The sequence below is a fragment of the Brachypodium distachyon genome, chromosome 4 (assembly GCF_000005505.3).
Source record: "Brachypodium distachyon strain Bd21 chromosome 4, Brachypodium_distachyon_v3.0, whole genome shotgun sequence".
NCBI classification, from domain to species: Eukaryota; Viridiplantae; Streptophyta; class Magnoliopsida; order Poales; family Poaceae; genus Brachypodium; species Brachypodium distachyon.
Genome location: NC_016134.3, coordinates 47,779,790 through 47,807,087, shown reverse-complemented (window position 1 = coordinate 47,807,087; position 27,298 = coordinate 47,779,790). Strand labels below are relative to the sequence as shown.

The 27,298-nt window shown below is 46.8% G+C and overlaps 3 protein-coding genes and 1 long non-coding RNA gene across 6 annotated transcripts; 1 reads left to right on the top strand and 3 right to left on the bottom strand.

The window, feature by feature from the left end:
- Positions 1 to 17: 17 nt before the first annotated feature.
- LOC100828546 (CBL-interacting protein kinase 15-like) lies at positions 18 to 2,960 on the bottom strand. 3 transcript variants are annotated; one of them, XM_003578975.4, is made up of 3 exons: positions 2,842 to 2,960; positions 2,445 to 2,723; positions 18 to 1,842 (listed from the first exon to the last, which is right to left on the bottom strand). In XM_003578975.4, the coding sequence occupies exon 3, from the start codon at positions 1,542 to 1,544 to the stop codon at positions 210 to 212; it is 1,335 nt and encodes a 444-aa protein (XP_003579023.3). In that variant the 5' UTR covers positions 1,545 to 1,842; positions 2,445 to 2,723; positions 2,842 to 2,960; the 3' UTR covers positions 18 to 209.
- Positions 2,961 to 8,763: 5,803 nt separating this feature from the next.
- LOC104585214 (RING-H2 finger protein ATL39) lies at positions 8,764 to 9,291 on the bottom strand. Its single transcript, XM_010241251.1, has one exon. The coding sequence runs from the start codon at positions 9,289 to 9,291 to the stop codon at positions 8,764 to 8,766; it is 528 nt and encodes a 175-aa protein (XP_010239553.1).
- Positions 9,292 to 20,469: 11,178 nt separating this feature from the next.
- On the top strand, positions 20,470 to 21,531 carry LOC104584807. Its single transcript, XR_732775.2, has 2 exons — positions 20,470 to 20,697; positions 21,197 to 21,531. It is a non-coding gene; the product is annotated as an uncharacterized LOC104584807 (long non-coding RNA).
- Positions 21,532 to 21,675: 144 nt separating this feature from the next.
- LOC100840662 (probable serine/threonine-protein kinase WNK8) lies at positions 21,676 to 26,268 on the bottom strand. The gene is made up of 4 exons (XM_003577089.4): positions 25,451 to 26,268; positions 23,127 to 24,168; positions 22,705 to 23,055; positions 21,676 to 22,378 (listed from the first exon to the last, which is right to left on the bottom strand). Exons 1-4 carry the CDS (start codon positions 25,547 to 25,549, stop codon positions 21,933 to 21,935), a joined length of 1,938 nt encoding a protein of 645 aa, XP_003577137.1. The 5' UTR covers positions 25,550 to 26,268; the 3' UTR covers positions 21,676 to 21,932.
- Positions 26,269 to 27,298: the final 1,030 nt, after the last annotated feature.

Genomic DNA, 27,298 nt, shown 5'->3' with positions numbered 1-27,298 from the left:
TAATGTACAGTGATATATATACATCACAGAACAGAAACAATTTTCAGAATGTAATTCAGTCTCTCAACAATTATTGCCCATCCAATACAGAAAAGGAGAGAAGATTATTTGTTACAAAGAACACACTCATGCAGAGTAGAACAGAATTACTCAAGCCGAAAATGAAACAAACCTCTAGAACAAAACATAAATAACTGAAACAACCAAAGCTAGCCTCGCTGCTGGTGATGATCATCATCTCCATGCCAGGCCCAGACGATGTCCTTCAGTGCTGGACGGATGCCATCTTCCAAGAGCTTCTGGTACTCCAGCGAGTCGCCGCTTGTTTGTTTCATCTCAATGAGATGGTAGGAGGGGGTGATCTGGAAGATCTCTGAGTCAAACTGGACGACACCATTCCTTCCTTCCTTCCTCCCTTGCATCTTGACAACACCATTGTCCTTCTTCCTCACCCTGAGATTCAGCGCCTTTGCGACATCTTCCAGCTTCGAGATGATGGCTGAGGCAGGATTTTCCGAAGTGAACCTTGTTTCCTTCTTGCTCTCTTTCTCGACGAATAGGCCAGAGAGGTCAAACCCTGTGGAGAAAGAGATGATTTCAAAGGCATTTAAATTTGTCACGGCCAGGGGCTTTGCATCTCCATGGCTGTTCTTCCTCCGCCTCATGAGTGTTGGAGCAGCATTTGTGGGGGCATTCTCAATAGGAATTCTTTCCATTGTAAGGGTCTCCTCAGGACCTTTTCGGAACCAGGTAGACTCTTTTATCTTCTGGATTGATATCCTCTTACTCGGATCAGGGTCCATGATTTTGTGTAGCAACTTCCGGAGTTTAATTGAAACCCAACCAGGGCACTTGAAATCACCTTGTTCAATCTTCATGTACATCTCCATCAAGTTCTGGCCTTGGAAAGGGAGATAACCAGCAACGAGAACAAACAGGACAACACCACAAGACCAGATATCTGATTTTGCACCGTCATAGCCTCCTTTGCTAATCACCTCTGGTGCTACATATGCAGGTGATCCACAGATGGTGTGGAGTAAGCCATCTTGCCTCTTCGACTCCGAGAGAGCACTCAATCCAAAATCCGAAACCTTCAAGTTCTCATGCTCATCCAGCAGCAGGTTCTCAGGCTTCAAGTCCCGGTGATACACGCCTCGGCTGTGGCAGTAATCCACTGCACTGATGAGCTGCTGGAAGTACTTGTGTGCAGCACTCTCCGTGAGCTTGCCACCATTTGAGATCTTGTCAAAGAGCTGGCCACCTTTCACGTACTCCATGACGAAGTATATCTTACTCCGTGTCGCCATTACCTCATGGAGCTTCACAATGTTCTTATGTGCCACCAACCGCATGGTTGTGATCTCACGCCTGACCTGCTCTGAGAGCCCGACCTTCAGCACCTTCTCCTTGTCCAGCATCTTTATGGCAACACTCCGGTTCGACTTGAGGTTCTTTGCATAATGCACCTTGCCAAATGCTCCTTTTCCTAGCAATCTGCCCACTTCATACCTCCCCAGTACAACCTTTCCGCTGCTGTCCATGTCTTCAACAGTACAAATCACAGCTTCAACTGTTCTTGTGGCTATGACTCAAATGGGTTGCAACACTTCAACCAGCCTCCCCGAAGTCATGATCCAGTACTCTTGTGGCTTCATCATAGCGGAGTCTAAATGTTGTGGAATTGATGCAGGCAAGGTGGTCGCTCACATCAGCTGACCAGGTTGGCCCTCGCCCTCGCAGATCGGCGATCTCTTCGATCTTACAAGAGAAGTTTCTTCTATGCAAGCACATCTTTCCGCATTCCCAGTGCCGTTGAGTTTCTGTGTTGACTGAAGTTCTCTGCAGAGAAGAAAAGAGATCCTGAGATCCAGCAAATTGAAGATTTAATACTAATAACATGTATGCACTAGATTGACAGCACTTGTACTACCAAAAATTGGTTGGTGAATCAGGCTCATGCATATACTCTTCAGAAGAATGAATCTTTTTGCAGTGATTGGTTCCACATCTAGCAGGTCTGAATTTTCCAAACCCGGAACACTAGCACGGCAACACACCACAGAATCGAGCTGAATTTCCGAATCTAACCACACGAGGGCACTCATGGCATGATTGGGGGGGATGTACTTGCGGATTAGGCTCAGAGAACCTAAACTATACGCATCGATCTAAAGGCCTCCCCTCTTTGACCCGTTCCCCAATCTTCCATGCGCCCGTGCCATCGGCAACCCACCCAGAGATTAATTTCTCTTTACCCAAGAAGATCCATACGCACAACGCAAACACATTAACCAAGAACAGATCCCTCCGCGATTAGACTTGATGGGGATCGATCCAATCAATGTAGCAGGTACGCATCAAAGACTGGAACAGCTAGATTCAAAATCTAGAAGCAGGAAAAAAATCGACGGATAGAGGAAACTAAACTAGCCGCCGCTTACCTTCCGGTTTGGGTTCCGCCGGCCGCGAAGACGAAGACGAAGATCGCCGGAGGCTAAGAGCGGTTTGCTCCGTCGGCAGTCTTTCCTAAGAGCAGTTTGGTTGTAGACGTTGGTGGTGGAGTGTGTTGAGAGATTGGTGGTGCCTTGGCCGTCTTTATACCCAAAGCAGAGGAGGAAGAAGAAGATGGGAAGAACAGCGCGGCAGAGACGCGGTCTTGACCAAACTGCCCCCCTTGGCACCGCAGGGCATATTCTTCTGAGTAATATATTTCTCGTTGGCTGTTAAAACGGAAATCTCTTAATCCTTGCACCGCAATTTCGAGTATATCAAGAAAATAGGAACGCAAATCATGCAAGATCAGGATGCAGCTGTGCAATTTAGTTAATAAATAATTACCTTCCCACGCATGTGGATGGATGGCCAATTGTGTGATTGTTGTTTGTTTGTTTGTTTGTTGCTACTCCACAGGATGTGCTCATCTTATCACAATCCTATGCAGTGCTGAGTCAAGAGGCAGCCTGTTCCTTGGACCAGTCATCGTGATCATGCTGTTTACATGTGTGATGGAGATTGAATAACCAACCGCATTATACATGTTGTCCCATCTCAAGGGAAAACCATGGATGCACAGCCTGCCCATAGCAATAGCATTGGTCCAATTTGCATGCCTATCTCGAAGAACATGGACAGGTGAACCATTTCTCAGCGCTCAGATCCATCCACCTCATGCTCAAACAAAATGGTTGTTTTGATGCAGTACATGCTGACTGTACCTTGAGCTAGCAGAGTTTGTGTTTGGGGGTCTATGATTAGCAACCACATGAATTAATATGCACCCAAAGGGATGTGATTTTATCACACCATGCATGTGAGGACATATCGATCTTCAGTAAATTACGGCGATCCATCTTCGTTATATAGAGTTACAAATGCAAATATGGAGATCTACAACGAGTCGAGAGCGCCATGGCGATGAGATCGATAAAACTTTCGTTATGAAAAAGGAGAATGACGGATCGTGAGATCATCCATGTTGCTTAATTACAGTGGATACGTGTAGTTACGGAAGAAATTTGACTCTGATTAAAGAAAAAAAGGGACTAAAAGGATGGAGAGCATGGTGACATCATTGTCAATTGAAATGTGACATTATCCAGAAAACAAGGACAAGACATGAAACTCAATAATGGACCGATTAATATATGTATGACAACAATGTCGTGGCGCCACATGCATGGACAGATGAAACCATTCTATTAATTTTTCTTTGGAACAAAAATTCAAGGGAGGAAAAACGCCAACCACTCTAATGAGATCTTGTCAAGTAGTTACATGAACGGTCCATATTATCCGCTGGATGATCATTGCAAGAGAAATGATTGATCATATCCTGTAGATAGGCTAGTGATGTGGCAGATGGGCCTAGCTAGATTGGCAATAATGCGATTTCAGTTTGATGTCAGCCGTTGATATATATCATCACAAGGAGACAAGTATATATGCGTTCGAAATTGTCTAAGAAACGACGGGAAATTTCTGAGCTGAAATTCGTTTCATGATAATACACGAATAATGATTAATTGGTTAATTAATTCATCAAATTGGATCTGTTCTGAGTTATAAGCCCAAGGATTTTTCTCACTGAAATTGCAGTAATTTCCTTCATCTCAACAAGATCCTGATCCTCTCGAGAAAAAAAAGGGATCCTGATTAAAAGTAGTGGAATACTTGATCCTAGCCAGCTTTGGTTAGCAAAAAAGAAGCTAGCACGCGCATGTTGTACTAGACAATGCCGGCTCCCGCCGGCGGCCGCTGCACTTGGGCCCTGCACAAGGGGCAGGAGTTCCGGCCGTCGCCGTCGCCGGTGACGAACCAGCTCGTGAGGCACTCCCGGTGGAACACGTGGCGGCACGCCGGAAGGACACAGCAGCCATCGTCGCCGTCCATCTCCCCCAGGCACACCACGCAGTACTCCTTGGCCTTCTTCTTCCCCGACGGCGATGACGATGGCGGCGGCGAGAGCAGGCAGGCTACCAGCTTGGGAGCCTCGTCGCGGCGCCGCTTCTCGAGCATTCTGTCGAGCAGCTCCCACATGGCCATGAGCGCAAGGGAGGCCCCGAAGACGACGACGAGGCAGTAGATAGCCATGCCAACTCAGAATCTCAGATTGATGGACACTACATTAACATAGGGCGAATTGAATCTGAATTCTGACACGCACGCACGGTCGGGTAATATACACATCTAGACACATCTCAGATTGATGATCAACGAAAGTACATACTTTCACAATATTCTTTCCACAATTTTGATCGAATTTTAAATAAAATGACTTTAGGATAAATTAAATTTAAAAATTCTTATATTTTGGAACAAGGGAAGTAGTATGGCTACCCTACTTGTTTGATAGTATTTCAGATTTGTGATAATATTAAAAAATATTTAAAGTTCACCAAAGTTACAAATTAAGGAGTACACTGTACACTAATATCCACCACGAATTAAGGACTTGTCTGCCAAGTCCAGTTATGAACATTAAACACGAAGGTTCGGGTACGACGTCGTCATTACGGATTACTACCACCGAAGTTGATGTCTTGTGAAAAGTAAAATAAAACATGACAATATTTGGCTATATACGAAACACGATACACATAATATAGTGCCAGTCGATTGAATCCATGGCAGCTTCTGGACGCTTCCTCCCGGCCGCTTCACGACCCCCGGCCTTCTTCTTCTCCGCCCAGGAGCCGGAGTCGGAGCCTCCGCCGCCATGGGGAGCTCACCTGCAGCTCCTTCTTCCCCGACGCCGGCATCCCGCTTCGGCGGCAGAAGCCCGTGGCGGTAGAGGACGACGTAGACGTAGGCCTGGAGCGCCAGCTTGGCGAGCATCGAGAGGAGCAGCACGGCGAAGGTGATGACCAAGCACACGTCGGTGACGAGCTCCGCCGGCCCCGTCATCCACTCCGCCGATAACACCTCCTCCACGGAAACAAGGAACCCATCCATCGTCTCGTCGATCGATCCACCAAGCTAGCTAATAATTGATCGATCGATTTTGGTAGATCGTTCGGGTTTGAGATAAGTTTGTACGTCGATCGATCTGTATAGTAGACGGCCGGCCGGGATTAATTAGTTGTTGGTGATTAATTAATCTGTTCATATATTAGGGTTTATTAATTTATGTAGGCGATCGATCGATGGAGTTGAGTCTCGATCGATCTTGCTCAGAAATAGTGTCCGGCCGTCTGCCGTCTCTGAATCCAAAAGAAAGTAGTTTCACGATTCCTCTATTAAATCGACAGGATATATACAATGTGCGACTAGATCTTCGAGAAGAAGCTCTACTTTTCAACACCGTACCGGCATGCACAGCCACTTTGTCAAGAAAACCAATATATGTACAGGTTAATTTCTCTGCTAGCCTGCTACATTTGCACCAAGATCTCAAACGTACGCATCCCTGCCCTTCATCGGCTCAAAAGAAAAATCATCAAGTCACTCATCCCTGGCCAAGTCAAGTCGTACTTCCGTCGGACAGCAGAACGTCGTAGGTGAGGCAATTCAACCAAGGGCGAGTCGAGCGGCACCTCCATATATGAGCAGGACGTATGGGTCCAACCATTGATCTATTATCTATTATCTATTCTATTACTATCTATTAAAGAGTTGGTGGTGATGGTACGGTCGTCGTCGTCGCCGTAGGTTAAATCCGTTAAAATTACAACCAATATGTCATTGTCTGTTTTTTTTTCTCCAGTTTTTTTCACGATTTCTCCTATTCCGTCTTACAACCGACGCCACCACACCCGCGTGCCGACCTCGACGGCGCCATGAGTTGCCTACATGAAAAATAAAAATAAATAGTTTGTGATTTTGTTGACCCGTAGCAACGCGCGGACACACCTGCTAGACCAAAATTACGAGTTTGCCACCACTGTCACCACTTTTAATCCCGAAGCGTTTTTTTATCCGATTGATTCTAACCAACAACGTACGTCCTCGATACTTTCCACACGACCTTCTCACGCGGGCACGCGGCCCGACCCCTGTCCCCTTCCCTCTCGCACCTATCCCCTCGATTCATCCCCCCCGAACTCTTCTTCCTCGCACCGCTCAATCCACCTCCTCCACGAAGTCCGACTCCTCCCTTCATCGCCATCCTCGCTCGTTCTCCATGCAGCCGCCGCCACTGCTCTCCCCCGCCGCGCCGCCCTCTCTCCAGTCCTTCTCCGCGCGACCACTGTTGGGGAACGCGGTATGCTACGCTAGCACAAAATAAAATTTTCTACCGCTTCCGCCCGGATCAATGCTGTAGATAATGGATCACGAGATTACCACTAGACGCGCAGACCCGTAGCGGAAGTAGAGTCGATGTAGCGCGTCGATGCCGAGTAGTCGAACAGCCTGCTCCTCCTCGCCGATCCCACGAACAGTTCGTCCAAGCGCCGCAGGTGCAGCGCCTCCGAGGTATCCACACGTACAGGGAGGAACTCCGTGCGGCGGACTGCTAGATCCGATCGCAAGGCTTTGGGCGTGGAGGTGCGACGGCCGAGTCTAACTCGCGTCTGAACTGTGGTTACCCTAGACGGGTTGGTCTCCTCCACTTATATAGACGTCCCTAGTGGGCTCAACACTTGAGGCCCATTAGGAGTCCAAGCCCGATACGAGTTGGATCCGATCCAACTCGGTTCCCACCCCTTAAGCGTGTGACCCTTCAGGTTCGCGGTCAGTCGGCCACGACTACGAGCTCGGACTGCGGGCCCGAGTAACACCTTACTCGTCCACTGGCACCGACTCAAGTCGATAGTTGGTAGCGGCGCCTAGCAGCACGTGCCAACTCCCGAGTAACCACAAGGTATATTGACGAACCATACAATGTGTCATATGCAACATTCCTTTTGCCTCGCGATATGTGTGTCGAGCTCAAGGCGAGTGCGTGTCATCCTTGTGGATAGCTCGAGTCTCTTCTCGTTCCTGTGATACAGATTCCCGAACGGGTTAACACTTAACCCAAGTCGCATGGCCATGCTTTCCGAATCTGATCACTCGAGAGGGCCCAGAGATATCTCTCCGAACAGGAGGGGCAAATCCCATCTTGATCAACCATGACTCGCAGTATGTTTCTCAGCAAACCCGAAAGCTACCTTTATAACCACCCAGTTACGGAGTAGCGTTTGGCAACCCCTAAGTAGGCCGTTTCACATCCCAAGCTCATACGATGACCTCAGGTCTAGGACTGGCATATACATCGTACTTGAGACTAACAAATGACAATCATCTCGTTGTGTCTCAGTGCGGGTCTGTCCGACTCAACAATCTCATTGTCGAGTCCATGCTATCAGTCGGCAACACCTTGCCCTATGACTTGTGAAACATAGTCATCATACTGATTCACATTGCTAGTCTAGATTATGTGTCCGCATAACCTCAATGACTAGGGACCATTAGAACAACATCATAGAATACATAGTCTCACAAACAAATCACGTATTTATTGATACATATCAGTGATGATGTTCAAGGACAATAACAATAACTCATGAATACATAGGAAATAACATCATCACATGATTGCCTCTAGGGCATATCTCCAACAACCACTCCCGTCTCCTCATCCCCTGCCCTGTCTCCTCCTCCCGAGTCCCGAGGAGACTCGATCTGGGCATCTGGCGGCCCAGCGCCCCCTGCCTCTTCGCTCCTCCGGTGCTCCCGATCTGGACCAAGGACGCCGAGCCCCTGCCCCTTCCCTCTTCATCTATCTGGACGGGTGGCTGTAGTATGTGGAGGAGATCGACGGTGTGTTCTGGCAGAGGCGGGGCGAGCCGCGAGCGAGGTAGGTGGATTGGACTTGATCATGTGGCATGACATCGCATAGATGCTTGATGGAGCGAAGGGAGAGCAGCATCTCGTCGGGGCTAACATAATTTTCATATGGGCTAAAAATTATAAAATATGAAATTATATCGGAAAAGGCGTTTTCGGTAGACTGAATTAACGTTTTTTCGATCAGAAATTTCGGTAACTGCTAGAGTTGCTCTCAATACACAGCTACGTGCAAAAGACACCACTTTTAAAAACTTAAGCTAGCATGTTTTTCAATTTTTTTTCTTCCGTAGCAACGCACGGGTTTTTTTGCTAGTTAAGATTAAATTTCACGAAATCACAGTTCTTGTGGCTAAGGTTTCACAAAACCGCGGTCGTTGCTAATAGTAGTTTCAGAAAACCACAACTATTGGGGTAGTCGTTCTCACAAAACCAAATCCGGAGGATTAAGGTGGCCATGTCGAGTCGACCAGTGAATGAATGAATCCCTAGCTAGCTAGCTAGACCATGTTTGCGACGATGATCGGCGATGGGCGTCCTGCAAGCAGGGCAGGTGGCGTTCAAGCTGGTCTTGATCCAGCCCGCCATGCAATCCCGGTGGAACTCGTGGCCGCACGCCGGCAGCACGCAGCACGCCTGGCCGCGCTCCATCTTCTCCCTGCACGCCGGGCAGCAATCTTCGTCTCCGTCTCCGGCGCCAGGGCCAGGCTGCCACCTCGGGAAGGACGCGCCGTTGACGATCCTGAGCGCCGTCTCCGCCCTCTCCGCCCGTGCCCTCACCCACGCCTCCGCCGCCGGATCCGCCGGGGCCGGCTGCTGCTGCATCCTGTGCTGCCTGGCGTTGAAATGCTGCACGGCGACGCTCAGGAGCGCGCGCTGCAGATCGGCCGCCGCCGCCCGCCGCTCCCGGAGCTTCCGGATCGTGACGCTGCAGCAGTAGTAGACGGCGGCGATGCATGAGGCCGCGATGACCAGGCCGGCGCCCAACGCCAGAAGCACCGTGCGGTCGACGTCATACATGGCGATTTAATCCTCACCGGGCCGGCGGCGACTCAGAAACCACAGCGGCGGCGGCGGCGCGAGCTCTGGCTGCGGCGATCTCGGGGGAGAGGACTAGCTCGGGCTCGGGAAGGTGCGCCCTAATGAGTTGGCGTGGACTGGATTGGCCGTGGAGATTCGGTGGTGGGCTTCGATTAATTGCTACAGTGTTTTCTAGGTCCGTTGGCTCGCGAGCTGGCCCAAAGGCCGAACGAGCCTCTTCGGTGGGCTCCGCTCGGGTTGATTGGGCCGACTGTCCTTGCAAGAGCTGCTCCGGGAGAGAAATAACCTGGTTGAATTGGGCCAGCGGCTCGGCCCATTAACCGCACGACGGGCGTCCTCTCCTCCGGGCCTTCTCACGCTTTAGGTCTCGGTCCAGCGCTTCCCTTCCCTTCCCGTGCGCCTTCCGCCGCCGCCGCCGCGTTCCCTCTGGCTCGCAGCCTCTCCTGGCATCGCAGGCGGGCGCGGTCATCGGCGCGCGAGCGCTTCTCTCCTCCCGGCTCCCGTGCGCCTTGCGCCGCCGCCGCCGCGGCGTTCCCTCCTAGCTCGCAGCCCCGCCGTGTGTCCAGCTCCCGTAAGCAAGCATATATGCCTTCTTGCCTGGTACGTACATGTACAACTCCTGCACCACCACCGCCCTCTCTCTGTCTCTCCAATCGAATGGATTGGGTCCTTGATGGGTGAGATGATGAGGATAACTCCTGATTTGGCTTGATAGCAGTACCCGTTGGGATATTATTGGCACCGATTGGTCGAGGCTCACGTTTCGCTCATGCCACTAGGTTGCAAATAAAATTAGTTTGTGCTAAATTGATCTACTGCACTAGTTGGTGCTAAATCTACTGCAGGAGCAGCAGTTCAATGTCCATGACCTAGCTGTTAAAAGTTGCTGCAGTCATCTGTTGATAGCACCGCAACTGCTGCTACTCTAATCCTTTTTCAAAATAGCACGTATGGTTGATCTATTCTCGCGTGATAATTGAATGATCTGAAACAATAGAAGTACAATCGGATTTGGAGAATTTCTGATTGCTGAACCCACTTACTAACGAAGCCCTTCTAAACATGTAACTTTTCGCTGGTCCTATTAACGTATCATGTATGGTTCTGCAGATCGTTACGATAAATGTAGGGTGAAATAACTCATCATAAAACCCGAGTCAAACAGCAACCGAAATTTATAGCCGCTAATTGCAACACAATGGATGAGGTGACAACCAACAAATAGCCCAGTGTGATCTCTCTCTTTTTTTTCCCCTCTGAAATGTATAATCTTTCCTCTGGACCAAACCATTGTTTGTTGAACAGAAGTCAATGATAATCATCCTGCATTATTCTGTGTGGTTAAAACGTTTGCATTTGCCCAAATTTTGTATATCTATTGTTCAATCATCAACGTACAGTCTTGATAAAATGACCAATCCTGGCAGTGTATAGCTGCCTCGTAGGCTTTCATGGTTGGGTCCTCTTAGGATTGCGGAGAGTGAGCGTGCATCAAGTAGCATATCGTGTTCTTGGTAACTGCATGTATGTTGAAGTAAAACTCTGTGTGTATTACGCTTGGCTAAAAGAAGTGAGAATAATATACACAGATTTACTGATCAATCAACAAGTCACACACACATGGAATTAAAATGTTATTTTTTGTGAGGCATTATTTGTTTCATTGTTTTGGCTTGCTACACGTCCCTGGATATTGTTACAACTATGGACAAATCTAGACGGCTTGATGGGAGGGTGTGTGATCAATTGCCCCCAAACTTGTCTTGGTAAATATGGTGTTTCTGCTATTTGTGGTCAAATTGTTTGGGGAGGATTTTTCCTTTCATAGTTGTTGCAAGTGTTCAGGGAGGATTTTTCCTTTCATAGGTGTTGCAAGTGTTCAGGGAGGATTTTTTCCTTCCATAGGTGTTTCAGATTTAGAGCTAGCATATTATGTTTTCGATTATTGTGGAGTATATGGATTAGTTAACATCATGCTTCGTGATTCTCTGTATTTACAGACATAACTTCCATTTTAGCGGAGAAATCGACGGGTGCAGCAACGCCCGCCATCTTGATCTAGCATGTGGCAGCGATACGGACGTGTGATCATGCGCGGCGGCTACGTGGCGGCGTTTGGTCGGACGGTTAGGTCAGCATGCAAGGTTGCCCTGGTGCTGGGGGCTGGGCGGTGGCTGATGGTGGGCGGCGGTTACGTGGCGGCGCTCGGTTGGATGATTGGGTCAGCATGCAAGGCCTTCCTGGTGCTGGCGGCTGGGCAATGGCTCGGGTGCCTGACGCTGCAGGCCTTCCTGTTAGTGATGGGCTACCTGTTGACGCTGCAGCTGCCTCTGGCGTCCTCTCTCCGGCGGACGCTTGAGCTGGAACAGTATCTTCATCGCCCGGCTCCCGGCCGCAGAAGGTTCCGTCCAGGCATCGTCAAGCGCCCGGGAGGAACCATTGAGAAGCTCTTTGTTAAAATTTGATGTGTGCACTAGGCACCGTAGATGTGCAAGGTGCTGCTAAAGTGGGTTTGAGTTGTAGGATTTTCATTCAGTTTTCGGTCCAGAGATCGATCCCAGCATCCTCTACTAACATGTTGTAGACTAATCTCATGTCCCTTGTTACTTTTAGGTTGGTTGTGAAACAATGCCGTCTCGAAAAAAACAAGATCCCGTATCGGAATTACCAAAAAAAAAGTATATTGTATCCTTCTCGGAGTCGGTCACACAGCTAGCCTAGCAACGATATATACATATATACTCCATAGCAAAAGGCCGGCGGCGATCTATTGGTACGTGTGATCATGGTGGGCGTGGCGGTGTTTGGTTGGGGGGTCGGGTCGGCGCTGTGCAAGGTGGCCCTGGCGCTGGCGGGCGGGTGGTGGGTCGTGAGGCTGACGCTGCAGGCCTACGTGCCAGTGATAATAGACTACCTGGGGACGCTGCAGCTGCCTCTGTCGTCCTCTCTCCGGCGGACGCTGGAGCTGGAGCAGGCCACACATTACAAAGTGGAGTCCTAATACTAGTAACTAGATGGATATTATCTCAAAATAGTTAAAAAATGAATGAAAAATATATTTACAAAGTCGATGTGATGAACATTTTGTACATATGAGTGTGTCCCAAAGATGATCGGTTAGTAAACTGTGATATAGAATACTGAGTAGTATGGTGTTTACAAAGGGAAACCTCAGGCGAAAACATAGGCAGAAGAGTATCAATGGAAGTTGGCACATATGCTTCTCTAACCTGTAATCAAGTCAAGTCCAAGGCAGAGTAATTCAAAATCAGATGAGAGATGAACACTAAAAATTTAGTATACATGATCTGCATTGGCAGGAAAAGAAAAATGCATTACAGAATATCGTCAAAGTTGGCACAGACAATATAAAGGTAGTCAACTTGCTTCTATCTCCACAAATGCAGATAAGAACCGCTATTGGTAAAAATCTCTTCCCAAGTACAGAAAATTTCCCTTGTAAAACAGATAATAAAGTAACAACCACATTCCTTGCTCATTTTCACTTTTTGTGCAGGTTCCAAATAGTTAAAAATATGCAATGTTAACTATATAATAGTATATTCCAGACAATGGAGATTGGTATTAATCAACAAACAATTCAACCATTTGATTAGTACAGTTAGAAATAGATTGATCCCCAAGGGCAATTCATTCCCCCTGTACTGTAGATATCGGACAACATTAATACTATTTTGCATGTAGTTGCTACCTCAAATTTATTTCCGATTCTTAGATTGTCAGATAGCTAACACATTTCATTGGGCATCTAGCAGGCGGTCTACCAACTCTACGAAGCTTGATTCTGTAGCATTCAAATATACTCACGTTAGAATACAATACAATAAAAATTGTATAATTTCAATTTCTTTTATAATTCCCTATCTATCCAAAGTTCCAAACATCCATATTATTATTCATATTGACAAAACTGAAGAGCAAATTAGGAAATTAGAAAACCAACTTACATTGGAGATAGATGGGCACTGGCAGATAAGACACAAAACAAAATACATGGATCGATGACTATTTGAATGTGAAATGGACGACCTGTTGTGGAAGCAGAGAAGGTAACACCTGTAGGTATTGATCCCTCCTAGTTGAGGGCATGCAGATCTGTTTGAGACTTTGCTGTAACAAAAACAAAAACAAAAACAATGCAGCAGTGGAATAATTAGCCATCAATTGGTGATGTATATGTCCTGACAGCTTATAACACATTTCGTCAAACAACCTCATTGCACCTACGTATATAAAGTATCGGCAATCCAATTCACACACCCGTAGTGGAGCTGACCTGGAGAGTATGGTAGCAGAGCACAAACCAACAAATGCCCGTTCATTCTTCGCTACTTGGTCGGATGGATTCATGTAGAAGTTGATGTGGAGGTGCGCAGAGGCAATAGTCTGGATTGAAGAGGCATCGTGAGGCATGCCGCGTGAGGGCGCGAGTGGCGCAGTAGATGGACGAAGGAAGCAAAGAAGTGCAGGTATTTGGGCATGGATGTGATGGGCGGGGGATAATATAGGAAGCCAGCGGCCGCTTGCCTTCCCGTCAGTTCTCCCCACCAGTTTAGCTCCCCGCCGGTTACGGCGTCTTAAAAATGCAGGGAATCGACGCAGAGGGGGACAGGGTAGCGATGCGTCCAACGGGCCAGGAACGGACGCAATGAAGGCCCGTCGATTACTCGTGCGGCAACTGGACGTGGTGGGCTGTTCGCGGTACCTGATGGACCAATGAATTAGATCATTAGCAACGAAAATTAGCAACGAGCGGAAATCACCGTGATTTGTAGAGTAAATCGAGTCGAAGGATGCATGGAAGCTGACGTGGATAGGCTGCATGTAAAGCTTACTAAATTAGCTGCATTTAGTGGGCTTCAACTTTATAGAGTTTATAGATATACTTACAATCGAATTAAGCTTTGGATCTGAATTAACTGCAGGATCGATGATCGAGAGTGACTTTATTAATAAATAAATCACGCCTAGCTTATATCACATTGTGTAGATGATCAACCTTTAATTATAAGTATGTTTGTGTTCTTGTTTCTGTTTTAGATCTATATAGATGTGCACATCTGTTTTTTATCGCATTAAAATTGAGGCTTTTGCTTGGCAAAGGCGGCGGCCAAGCACCTTGAGTCAGTTTTGCTGGGAGATTAATTAGGATATTTTGTTAATTTGTTTGCCCGGCCTGTTTTTAGGTGCTCTTAATTTTCGCTTTGGATCTCTTTGTTTTTACCCTTTCTCTATTGATGGAACCAGGCAAACCTTTTGTTCCCGTTTCGAAAAATAAATAAATCTTATCTTATGTATAGCTCTCATGTTGACAAGGCTGGTTAATTGTGTGATTCGACCTAACATTTGAGTTTATTTTATTTTGCAATTTAGTGTTTCCTTTAAATTTTTTTACCCTTTTTAAGGAAAGGAACAGATCAGCATGCAGTTGACCTTGTCACGTCCATCAGAAAGTGGTGGGCATGTCATAGGAGGTGATCTATACTATACCTGGACTGGAGTAGAAAATTAGCCATAGGCGGCAGGCATGGTGTCTGCGTCAATTGGAAGCAAAGCTGTCTCTTTTGTACGCATGCATGCAAGTCGGTCAGCTTTGACCGGACCCAGGAGAATATTTGCACTTTCACTCAGCCATGCACTTGCAGTTGACTTAAACATTTAGTTTGCAGATGTACATATATACGAGGTCGATTTTCAACCTAGCTAGAAAGGCATGAAGGCAGGCCAAAATCTACTACACCACCCCTGCAGACACACAAAACAAGAGCAGTGGGCCTGACTTGCTAGTTCGAATTCCCGGATCGGACTCCGGTGGTCCCCAAATAAGTTGTCAAATTCTTGGACGAGGAGATTAATTTTGGATCAATATATGTTCAGAAAATGAAAAAAAAGAAAGAGTCTGGGGATCGATCCCGGGCGGACGACCAAAATGCACGGGAGATTCTTAAAGTACTCTTTCCTTTTTTCATAAAAATTGGTATGGTTTTGAACTAGTTTGTTCAAAATAAAAACTCTTTATGAAACCGAGGGAGCAGTAGTAATGCGTTTTACACGCGTAGGTCCTAGATCTTATTTTTTTTCTTCTCTCCGGAAAGAGTTGAGCTGTTCCTGAAAAAAACAGAGAGAGAGGGGGGGAGAGATGAGCTGCCTCCAGATGGATCATGGATGCATACTGTACGCGTCGTCGTCGATAGCACGGAATGCATGCACGCATGACGCGCAAACTTGAAAGAAAGAACGCGGTACCAACGAGAAAGCCCACCGTTTAAACTTAAAATTCCAGCTCCAGCTTACTTCACACGGTTGACCAAAAGCACACGACATCCTCCTCGTCTTCCACACACACACACACGCATTTGACTTGCCTTCCAAGCTATCTAGCTATAGCTTCTTCCTCTTCCTCTCTGATCCGGCGGCCATATATATTCTGTGCTTTGTTTCCTAGCTACCAAAAGCACCATTCACCAGTTAGTCCCCATCCATCGACAATCCTTGTTCCTTTCCAGTTAATTAAGCTCGATCAAGCTAGCTCTCATCTGATCCCCACACGCACGCACGCACCAATGGCCGCAGTGCTGCTTCTGCCAAACGACAGGCGGCTCTTCTTCTTCCTCGTCATTCTTCTGCCGCTGCTGCTCCTCGCCGCCTTGTTGCCGGGCGGCAGCTGCAGCAGGCCCCTGCATCGACAAGCACAACAACCACCCGGCGCTCTCAGCAGCAACAATGGCGCTGCCGTTGAGACAATAGCTCTCCCCATCGGAACCGCCACCGGCGGCGTGGCGTGGCTGCTGGAAAGGAAGCCGAGGGGCAGGCCGCCGCCGTCCGGGCCCAGCAAACGCACCAACGACATCAACGCTTAATTGATGGACCATCTGCATGCATTCGATGAAATCTCGATCTGCTTCATGATTCCATCTGCTCTGCTCTGCTCCGCTACGGCTCTGATCCATAATTAATTTTCTTTCCGGCCGCTTCTTCTGAGCTCCATGGATCGGTCACATTGTTTAATTTGTTCTTGATTAGTACACTAGTGCTGTAATTGGTAGTAGGTCTAGCTATATATATACAGTGTGCATTTGCAATGATTTTCTGATCTGTTTCTTTGTTTTTGTTTTTTTGGCGCAAACGGGAGTATATCCCAGCCAGTGTAAGTCATTGTAATACGAAGAGGATATAGCATACTTCTAACTTCTGTAATGTAACTACACATACGACGTGCAAATTACTTGCAGCTAGCTACGATCTTTTGCAAGTTTTTGACCGTTGACCCTGTATATATGTCTGGTGTATCGCCTTTTCTCGGCCGGGTCCACGCGCTAACACAGTGCTGTGTGTGAATGCTTCACCGCAGCAAGAAATTAAAGCTGCCAGCAAAGCAAAGCTAGCTCAAAGTCAAAACGCGTCGACTGTCTGCTAGCTTGGGTCTTCTCTGTTCTGGGCCGGGTTTACGCCGGCCTCATGGGCCTGCCATCGACAAAATCACATGACTCTCCGATTCTTTTGTCGTTGAATGATATATGGAAGCGCAAAACCAAATAATTGCTATTGCTAGGTTGTTCTCCGATTCATTTGTTGCAAAACATGTTTTTTTTTTTTTGCAAACATAGTCTTACATTCGTGTATTACTAGACTAAAGGAGCAAGTTGTCAAAATTTGACTTGATTCCGACAAAGTTTCATGATGAATTTTGAAGCCCTCCCCGTAGATCCATGGCGGCCGGAGCCTCATCCTCACCGTCCGTGCCGGCGCGCCGCCCCTCGCCACCGTCGTCGACGTGGGAGGCGGTGAGGGTTGCCGAAGCGATCCTTGCCATGGCAGCGGCATCCTGCTGCTCCTCTACGTCATCACGAGGATCGGCCGAGGCGGCGCGGGTGGAGCTGGAGCTCAGTACCTTTTTGGTAATCTGTTAGAGTATATGGGCATCTTCGGTGTGTTGGAGTTTAAGAAAAAGGACATCGATCTCACTGGATCATATAATTTCCCTGTCCAAGTCATGGATGCACTTACTTTTTCCCAACCTGGCAACCTGAATAGTACTTTTTTTTGACTACCCGATCGAGTTCGTGCACGTACGGCGAGAGAGGCTTTTGCGACGGTCTTTCGTTCATCTATAGAAGAAAATAGCTCTCTTATTTAAAGACCTTATTATACGTGTTCAGCAGTAGTCCAATTAACTTGCCAAAAGTTTGTCATTATCGTTAAAGAAGAAGATGCGAAGAGGAGTGATGTGACCAGATTCATCATATGATTGGGTCTGGGAACTAAGACAGTGCTATAGAAATTATCATTGCACATGGTAAAAATTGCACATTTCACAATTCCATGACCTGGACAGGGAAATTTCCCCGGGGGGGGGGGGGGGGGGGGGGGGGGCATGCATTTATTTATAAAGCGAACTAATTAGCATCATCATCAAATGACGACAGAGACTAGATGTTCCAAGTGTTCAAGTGGATCTTGCGCGGAAAATTCATGCGTGTATACACATTCCACACGTTAAGCTGTATATACTCAGTAGTAGGGAGATGCATGCGTACGTGTTTGAGGCAGCTAGCTCGTGTAGTGCTTGCTACGCAGGAGTACCATATATGCATACATATGTTGCATTGGGGTATGGGTAGTTGAATTAACCCCTATCTCTGTACGTATTTTGTACGAAACGCGATCCCCCATATTTGATTTACGTTGGTCTGTTAATTAACGACGATGATCCTCTTCAGAATTTGCTAGCTGTTGCGGTGTTGCCCATCTTTTAGAAGCTCTGGAAATTTGAACGGTGTATGCATGCATGCGCTAGCTCTAGCCATCTACGTGCTGTCATTTAGTTTGATTCGATCCATTAATTGTGCTGTGCATCATCGACAGTGAAAGTTAGTTCTGCAAGGAGTGCTTCAGGTTCCTAGTCATTCAAGGAGTGTCTTTTTTTTAGTCCCCAAAGAAAAAGGAGTGCCTTGAAAACAAAAAAAAAGGAGAAGAATGAAATTTTGAAGAAAAAAAAAGCCTATATACACGTACGCTTTCTTTAGCGGTGATGCAACTGGGCCATTGCCCGCAAACATATTCAATAGAACAAGGCGCCGGCAAACATGTATTAATTGGAATAGCTGCTATGTGCTCGACTCATTGGAAAGCAAGAAATTTATCTTGCTTTCACAACATGTACTAAAAAATAGTTGTTTTTTTACTTCTTATCCATCTACTAAATTTTTTAACCATGGATTTCATGACCAAATTGAGCATCATTTACGAGCTATCTTGGATGATTGCACCTGCAATCTCTTTTTCTTCGTGCAGGAGCAACAAACACCTGATTATGTTCCACAACATGATATCCAATATTAGAACTTGCTTTTCGTTCCCTGTGCTAAAAATCACCAAATGACTAGTGACTCAATGCAAAGATTTTTCAGAGTGCCTTCGGATTTGGATAGGGGAGGGTGTGTCTATCAACTTCATGATTCAATGTTTACTAGTGCTTCATTACATAACTGGCTATGTCGATTAAGCAATTTGAATAATCTTTGTTAAGGAGTACTCTAATGGATTGGTTGATTTGATCATATGGGATGTGTTTCTAGACGTGGATGGTGACAAGTCCAATGAGTTCGAACTGCTCCTACGAAAATGCAAAATGTTAGTGAGTGAACCAGTCAGCGGCTATTTTTTGGGGATTGTGGGATAGATTATTATTAAATTAATTGCTCCTCGAAATTTCTAGGGTGGAGTATTAAGTGTAATATGGAAAAAAGACACATCACTAGCTGTGTTTTTGTGGTACTACTGGCTGACATGTGGGGTCATCGCGGTTCATGATGGACGCGCCGTGCGGTATCACTGGCTGACATGTGGGGTCATCACGGTTTATTATATAAACCACAGTTCCCCCAATTCTTCTATTCACGATATAGGGTTCGTTGCAATTTGCCTGCGGCTACGGTTCGTTCCACTGCGAGTGAAGATCAGTATCCGCCGCGAGCCACTTCTCCTCGACGGTCGCCAGCGATGGATGCCGGCGCCGACAGTGCTACCAAAGGTGACCACCCTATGAAACAAGAATAGCTCCTGGTGCTATAATATACCCAGTGTCAGATGTTAAAGGGGCACGCCGAGAGATTACAATTAAAGTTCTTAGTGTAACTAAATGATGTTCTTCATGTGATTTCCGATTGCTAATTATCATGTGAAAGATACCGCACCGGGTGTCATAAAATATTCAACAAGTTATCCAAAAAGGCGACTCATATTGGAATGGCTGGTATTGTTGGAGGATTCAGGACTATCCCACCCCCTCTAATGGGCACTAGATACTTCCCTTCCGATAAAGCTACGTCAATCTCCCATGTTTCGTACGTCGGGGAAGATGGAAAACTAACACCTTTTGCCTTTCCCACGGACAAAAGGGAAACTAAGATCTAGTAGTTGTTACAACATCACACCTATGGTAGATTGCAAAGTTTTATTATGGAGGACCCGTCGGCTGCTCTGTGCATGTATAATAGCTTTACATCTCCCTACCAACATGAGATCTATCTCATAAAAAACATGGTAATAATATATCCTCTATAAATCCACATATCTTGTTATTATTTTTATTTGCAAGATCATGAAATACATTCTTCAAGTTTACATTCACCGAGAATTCAAAGCACGGTCTTCCCTATATCTATTCAAAAAATCATATCGATAATCGTGATGTAGAAGGTACAGGGAATTTAGATTTTTAGAATGCCTATTGTGGGGATACGACAAGGTACCATGTTTTAGTGCAGAGATGAAGTTGTGTGGTGCCATTCCACCGAACTGAAATTCTTGTGATCACATTTACACATAGCCTGATGCATTTTAGTTTGAACAGAGATTTCTTGGTAATGATTTATCGTGGTCGTTGTATATATACACATTGTTCCTCAGATGATAACAATTAATTATGAATTTACAACATCATTCAGAAAACCAGGAATAGAACAAAAATACAATCAAAGTAGTCAAAACCTGTCAATTTTTAGCGTTCGATGCAGTAATTTGAACCAAATCAACGTTCGGGACGTAGCGTTAACCTGGGTAAAGTGGACGGGCCGGATCTGGTCTTGGGGCCGATGGGCCTCGGGCTGCTGTTCGATAAATATGTTTTGTCCACTAAAAGAACAGAACCTGCGGCCATGGCGAGAGAGGGGAAGGCGCCGGCGGGGAAGGAGCCGGCGGCGGAGGGCGAGGGTGCAGAGCCGATGCTGCCGGACGAGGGGTGGTGAAGCGTTCAGGAGGTTCCTCGTCCTGGCCGGAGAAGGTTCCGGCAAGGGGTGGTGAAGCGGTCAGGAAGAACCAAGAGGCTCAATTGATTCCTCCTGCCTGGCGTGTACAATCAGTGTATGTATGCTTAATCCTGATCCATCAATTTCAGTTCATGGCTTCCGTAACTTCTGAATTTGTTAGTTCGCCTGCCTTCCTTCTAAAAGGAGCTACAAGAAATCTGATGTTTTCTTTGGCAGCGGGAATTCCAAATCCATTTGAATGTGAATCTATTGATTTTCATGTGTAATTCCAAGAATCCTGTCTTGTCTCATGTAAAAAGCTCAGGCTGCACCGGTAATTGCAATTCTTGGAAGTTGGAATCGAATGTAAGACTGTTCGTGTAGTAGGAGTAGTAAATGGAACAAGTCTAGTAGGTTCTTCAGTCACAGCCTTAACAGAATCGATCTGCATTTCACACCATTGCTATTGAATTCTTCTTATCATCTTCATATGTGTATTAAGTTCTGATATAATAGTTCCATCCCTCTGCAATGCATACCTGCTGAACCTCGAGTTCACCTCACTGGTCTTCTAATTTTGGCTCATGCTCACTCGTTGTGATTTGATTTTGTAGGTAGCAAAGGCGTGGTACCAAATTCATCAAAGGGGCCGGCAGTTACTTGCACAGCACAGGTGGCATCAGCAATTCAGCACCTTTAAGCTTTGGAGGTCATTACTGGTTCTCTGATTTTCTATGCGTCTCCTGGAATCGCACCTTCTTGGTTTCCCCTGCTATGTTAGGCCTTAGCAGTAGGTTGAGGGGAGAGATGTGGATTCCCAGCTACTGTATGTAAGGCGCTACTACCTAAGAGGATAGTCACACACTACTTTTGAGCCGGGTGTCCGCTTTGCGTTTGTCATATGCCTTCTTCGAGTAATTTGTTCTTGGAGTAATTTGGTTGCTCGTGAGATTGCTCCTATTAGTGCACCATGTGGTGGTGTGTTATTCGGCTGTCTTACTGTGTGATAAGCAAGTCGATTACAATTCTACCCTGTCTATTTGCTAAGTACTTACTCCGGTTTTAAATTCTTGTTTAAAAAAAATTAGGATCATAATGCACTCCAGTTTTTTTTATAAAAAAAATATTACGTGTACATGCGTAATCACCTTTTTTTTTTGTTGCTAAGCGATCTGCACACGCACATTTTTGCTGAGCAATTTGTACATGCCCATTCATACGTACCAACACATATGTACATACATGTATGACACTTCACAGATATATGAATTATATGCTCGATCAAAAATGATCTCAGAGCTAAATTATCTGCTCGATCTGAGGTGATCACAGAGCTATAACTGATGATGATTAATTGTTGAGCTTGCCGCCATTTCTCCGTCCGCCGACGCCGCGCGAGGAGGAGGACGACGTTGTTGCCGCCCCAGAGCCTCCGCCGCCGCCGCCGCCGTATCCAGGGATGTGCCGGAAGCCGATGTTCTCGACGGCGCCGACGGTGTTGAAGAACATGCGCTTGTTGAGCTCCTCCACCAGCGTCCGGTGCAGCAGCTGGCTCCGCACATCCAGCATCGAACGGTTCCGGCTCAGCCTTCGGCTTCTCGGGCTGCTGCTGCTCTCTCCGGGGCCGAATCTGGTTGTGGGCTTCACCTGGGCCTGGCCCGTCTTGGAGGAGCTATTGCTGCTGGGCTTTTTCTCTTCGGGCTGGTGGGCCTCCTCGGAGGAGTTGTAGTGCAGAGCGGAGCCCGTGGAGGTGGTGGAGCTCGTGTCGTCCTCGTCGCTGCAGCTTGCCGGGTAATCTGCAACAGTTGACCAACCACAGGTGGACACGTGTTACGGGCTGAGCAGCGGATGCAATTAGTCAAACAATGATAGCGATATGTCTGGTGTGCTCAATTATATTATATATGCTGGTCCTTTAATTCGTCCAAGATATATTCCGTGTAGATATATATGCTGAATCCATGATGCTCACCATACATACATAATCATGTAATAACTGAATAACTGATAATGTGAATGTAAAACGATGATTCGCTTCACAGTTTTTTGTTTGCCTTTTTTTTTTACTGTTTTAACCATTGTATTTAGAGATTCGGGTAAGGAGAGGCCGGCACGCACGTACCTTGGAACCAGCCACCGTGTCTGCCGTGTGGGCCAGGGGAACCCAGAGATGCCGCGGGACCCACTCCGCAGCGAGACCCGTAGGAAGAGGTAGGGGAAGAGGAGAGGTAGTAGAACGGAGGCTGCTCCTCGTTGTCGTCATCATCTGCATACGTGTAGCACTCGGGCAGCTGCTCGTTGCCGCCGCCGAGCCTGTAGCCGGGCACCAGCCTCGTGATCTCCTGCTCGATCATGGCGGCGATCTCCGAGGGGTCCCTGTCGGCGATGTCTAGCTCCTTCACCATCTCCGTCGCCACCTCCGCCGCCGTGTCGCTGGCGATGTCGAACGGGAAGTAGATGTTCCTCGCATGCCCTGATCATCTTGTCAGTTAACATATATAATACTATCAATCTACGAGTTGCTAGACTAATGCTGGCAAGTACCTTTTTCGTCGGCGATCTGCACTTTGAGGAAGATTGTGTCGTCGTCCGTGTTGAGCTTGCCGGTGATGGTCATGTCCGTCCTTGCCGGCTCAGCTGCTTTCTCTTCAACATCATCTTGCTGCTGCCGGCCAGCAGATGCTCCAGATGTCATCGTCGAAAAGGTAGAAGGCAGCAGCAATGGCGGCGGCGGCGGCGATGTGATGATCATGGTGTTGTCCTGCGCGGAGAGGAAAGGGTCGAGCAGGAGCTCCTGAGCAGAAGGGCGTGCAGAGGCAGCAACGAGGCACCTTCCAATGAACCTACGAGCCTCATCGTCTTCCACCCGGTAGAAGGCGTCCGGCAGCTTCCCGGAGGTGACCTTCTTGTAGATCTGCGCGGGGTTGCAGCACTCGGAGTAAGGGTACTCGGCGGTGAGCATCTCGAGGACGCACATGCCGAAGGAGTAGACGTCGACGAGCACGCCGTAGTCCTCGTCGTACATCTCGGGCGCCATGAACTCCGGCGTGCCGATGACGCTGTGGGCGCTAGCCCTGGCGCCGCGGAGCACGGCAGCGAGGCCGAGGTCGCCGATCTTGACGGTGCCCTGGTGGCCGTTGACGAAGAGGTTGTCGCACTTGAGGTCCCGGTGGATGACCGGCGGGTCGTGGCCGTGGAGGTAGGCGAGGCCGCGGAGGATCTGGCGCGCCCAGCCGCGGACGGCGCGGAGCGAGACACGTGGGTACCGGAGGCGGTAGGAGCGGAGCGTGCCGGAGGAGAAGAGCTCCGTGATGAAGTTGAAGGTCCGGCCGCCGCCGGCGCCGGCGCGCGGGGAGGAGGAAGAAGAAGAGGTGGTGGTGGAGAGCCAGGAGGCGTGGAAGGCGATGATGGAGTCGTGGCGGAGCGTGCTGAGGAGGTGCACCTCGGAGTAGATCCGGTGGAGGGCGTCCGGCGTGCGGAGGACGTCGGCGAGGTTGGCCTGGTTCCATGCCACCTCCACGCCGCGGACCTCGTCGAACCCCTTGTACACCGTCTTCATCGCCCCCTTGCCCAGCAGCTCCTCCAACTGCAATTGCCATTGCCATTGCCATGCATATTCGAAATAATTAGCATTGTTAGCCGCAATGTTAATTCAAAATAGTAATTAGATTATGTTTAACAGTATATTTTTTTAAACAAAACATTGACAAGTTATTAACATAAAAGGGAAATATGTATAGTTGGTCTAAATAATAGGGCAATTATTATTATTATGCACCTGGAGAAAATATTGAAGAGACAAACATGAGTGACGGGTACAACTTCATTCCACTGAGAAAAAAAGTGAGATCTACAACTTTTGGGGAGATATATGATATGTCATAGTAGCATATTGTTATCCTTTTTGAAGTTTTCAAAGCATCTCATTATTGGCTTATTGACACATGGAGCAATCCTCACCACCAATGTCCATCAATCAAACCCTGCCAACTTACTCCTAATAACTAGAGAGGAGTCCAAAATGACACTCAAACACCAACTCTTTCGTTCATCCTCTGACTAACTTGAGAGACTATTGGAAGAGACACCAGAACCAAATTCTCACCTTCGTTCCCAAACCAATGATCCACCTCCAACTAGCTAGTTGACCACGTGTTAAGTTATTGGTGGTGTATTCCAGTGCAAGGTTCTTTTTTGACACCGAATATTATTCCCAGTTAATTAGCAACCAAGGACTATACAACTACAAATCAGTTCTTCAGTATTTTTATTATAAATATTACTCAATACAATAACAAATCGTGCCATCAATTATGTTAAAACATAAGACTTCGGTTAGAGAAGAAACAACGAGAAGATATGTATGCAGCTAGCTTAGCCGGCCCCTAGCAAGGCAGCAAGAGCCAACAAATCACAAATGGAGATGGAGAAAGAAAAAGGCACAATAATTGTGGCCTGATTTAGAGGTAGCTCCGATGTGCACATCACCATGGAATCGATCCAGCTTTAATAATTAAGCTAAACAATGTTGGACTCCGAACAATGTTTTGATTTAATTCAAACTCTTTTTTGTATGATGAAAGCCTGCAATCTTAACCAATCATGGTTAAGTTGTAAGCATATATGTCTTGGAATCTAATTAACTACCGACCGGTAGCTAGCCTACATCCCAAACAACTCCCAAGAGGCCAACAACATGCATGATCCTCCAAGAAAAGGAAGAAAAATAAAATCACAAGAACATGAAGCTTGAACAATTGGATGCATGCATATGCTGCTAAGTGCTAACTACTCCAGTTATCTTGTTGACCCTTTTTTGCTTAGTTAGGTTACCTGAAGAATTTAGATCCGTGGGGAGGAGAGCTTACCCGGCCGTAGCGACCGGTGGGGTCGGTCTCGACGTATCCATTGTCGCCGCTGTTGCTCCTCACCGCCGGTGCTCTCTCCGGCCACCGTGGGCTCGACATGGCTTCAGCAAACGAAGAAGAAGCTACTAGTACTCTGATACTAAATTGTATACACTGCTAGCTGCTTATTTGCCGCCGTGGATGCCGTCGCAGGTGAAGAAGACGCCCAAGAGGAGCCAGCCCCGCCGCAGCATCATCATCATCATCCACGCCGGCGAAACCACTGCAGCCGCCTTGTCGACGAACCACGGCGGCAGCGCAGTACTACTCATCTGACGCCAACGACGACAATAACCAGCAGCAAGCAGCAAGTTATGTGGTGATGATACTTAAGCTGGTGGATCACTATCACTGCAGGTTGAGTGCTGGAACTGGATGCCTCGATTGAGAGATGATATTGCGCATGCCTGCCGGCCGCCAGTGTACGCACTACTGATCAATCAATCAATCGACACGCGCATGTCATGTCAGGCAGGCAGGCCTCTGATTCCCGAATAATCCTGATGGGCATAGCTAGATTTTGGAAGAAGAAGAAGAAGGAGAAGAAAAGGTGGAATTTTTCTTGTCAGGAAAGGAAAATCTCAAATCCTCTCAATAGCTAGCTAGCTTGTGGTGATTATTTCAAGGTTCTGAAAATTTGAAGAATCCATGCCCTGAAAGCTCCATTTGTGGACAGGTGACAGAAGCAGTTGGAAGAGGACAAGGACAAATAGCAGAGGAATTTGCTGGGAACAGGAGAAGACGATTTTGGAGGATTCTCTTGGGATGGATATATGTGCTTCTGTTAGGCTGTTTTTGTAGGGACTTGTTGTACATGCATGTGTACAGAGTTGGTTGTTGCTTCACAGTTCAGATAAATCTATTCCAGGTAGGTTGCATAGTTGGAGGAGAGAAAAAGGATGCTAGCTCATATGATCAAAATGTGTTCCTTTCTCACTCTCTCTTCTATTTTTCCTTGCTGGAATAATTGTGTCTCCATGGTTCTTAATCAGCTGGCTTTTTTTCATGATTTGTGTGAGGATAAGTGCTCTAGGATATTCCCTTTTTGGTTCTGTTTTGTGTGTTTAAGAAACATAATACAACTTGTATACATATACTTCTTCTGTGTGTCATGTAAACAAAACTCTATCATGTGATTTGACTTGGACCAAGTTTAGCTCCACTTTATGTCATCGATGCCGTCTTCGAGTTTGCACGGATGGAACTAATAGCGTTTCCGTGTTTCGCATAATTTCAAGAGCTCACTGAACTTATACAACGTTTTTTTTATAGTTTATCAGACACTGAAAAATGTAGCCCATGTAAAAAAACATAAACTATTTCGTAGACAAATAAATTATCTCTTTTGCCTCTCTCATTATTTTGAATTTCAGGTCATTCTCATGTCCAACATCTCTTGTAGTAGGCCAGGGTTTAGCCACCACCGGCTCAAACCTGCACCTGAAGACAGTTTCTCCTACGATAACGACCTACTTAACTGAATTATAATGGGTAATCATATGTGGATTACGTATTCGGTTATATATGTGATGATATCCATTCCAAATTCAACAGCACACCACGCTCCATCCGTATATATAAAATGCACGTTAACTATAAATCCAACAGCTACTTGCTTAGAAGACAGCGCACGAAATACGAAATATGTAGATATCTTATTGTGAAAACTGAAAATGATTTCCCTTTTGAAATTGGAGTTTGGTTTTCGCCTATTCGTGCTATCGAAAAGGTAGAGAGAGAAGTTAATTAAATTTACTAAATATTGATTGTAAACCAAATTGGGAACATCTCGCGTTGCGTGCGTCAATC

Coding starts and splice junctions, on each gene's coding strand:
- LOC104585214 (XM_010241251.1), bottom strand. CDS start 9,291: ATGTATGACGTCGACCGCACGGTGCTTCTGGCGTTGGGCGCCGGCCTG.
- LOC100840662 (XM_003577089.4), bottom strand. CDS start 25,549: ATGTCGAGCCCACGGTGGCCGGAGAGAGCACCGGCGGTGAGGAGCAAC. Junction 24,169..25,450: donor CCACCGGTCGCTACGGCCGG/GTAAGCTCTCCT, acceptor TGGCAATTGCAG/TTGGAGGAGCTGCTGGGCAA. Junction 23,056..23,126: donor GCAGATCGCCGACGAAAAAG/GTACTTGCCAGC, acceptor CAAGATGATCAG/GGCATGCGAGGAACATCTAC.
- LOC100828546 (XM_003578975.4), bottom strand. CDS start 1,544: ATGGACAGCAGCGGAAAGGTTGTACTGGGGAGGTATGAAGTGGGCAGA.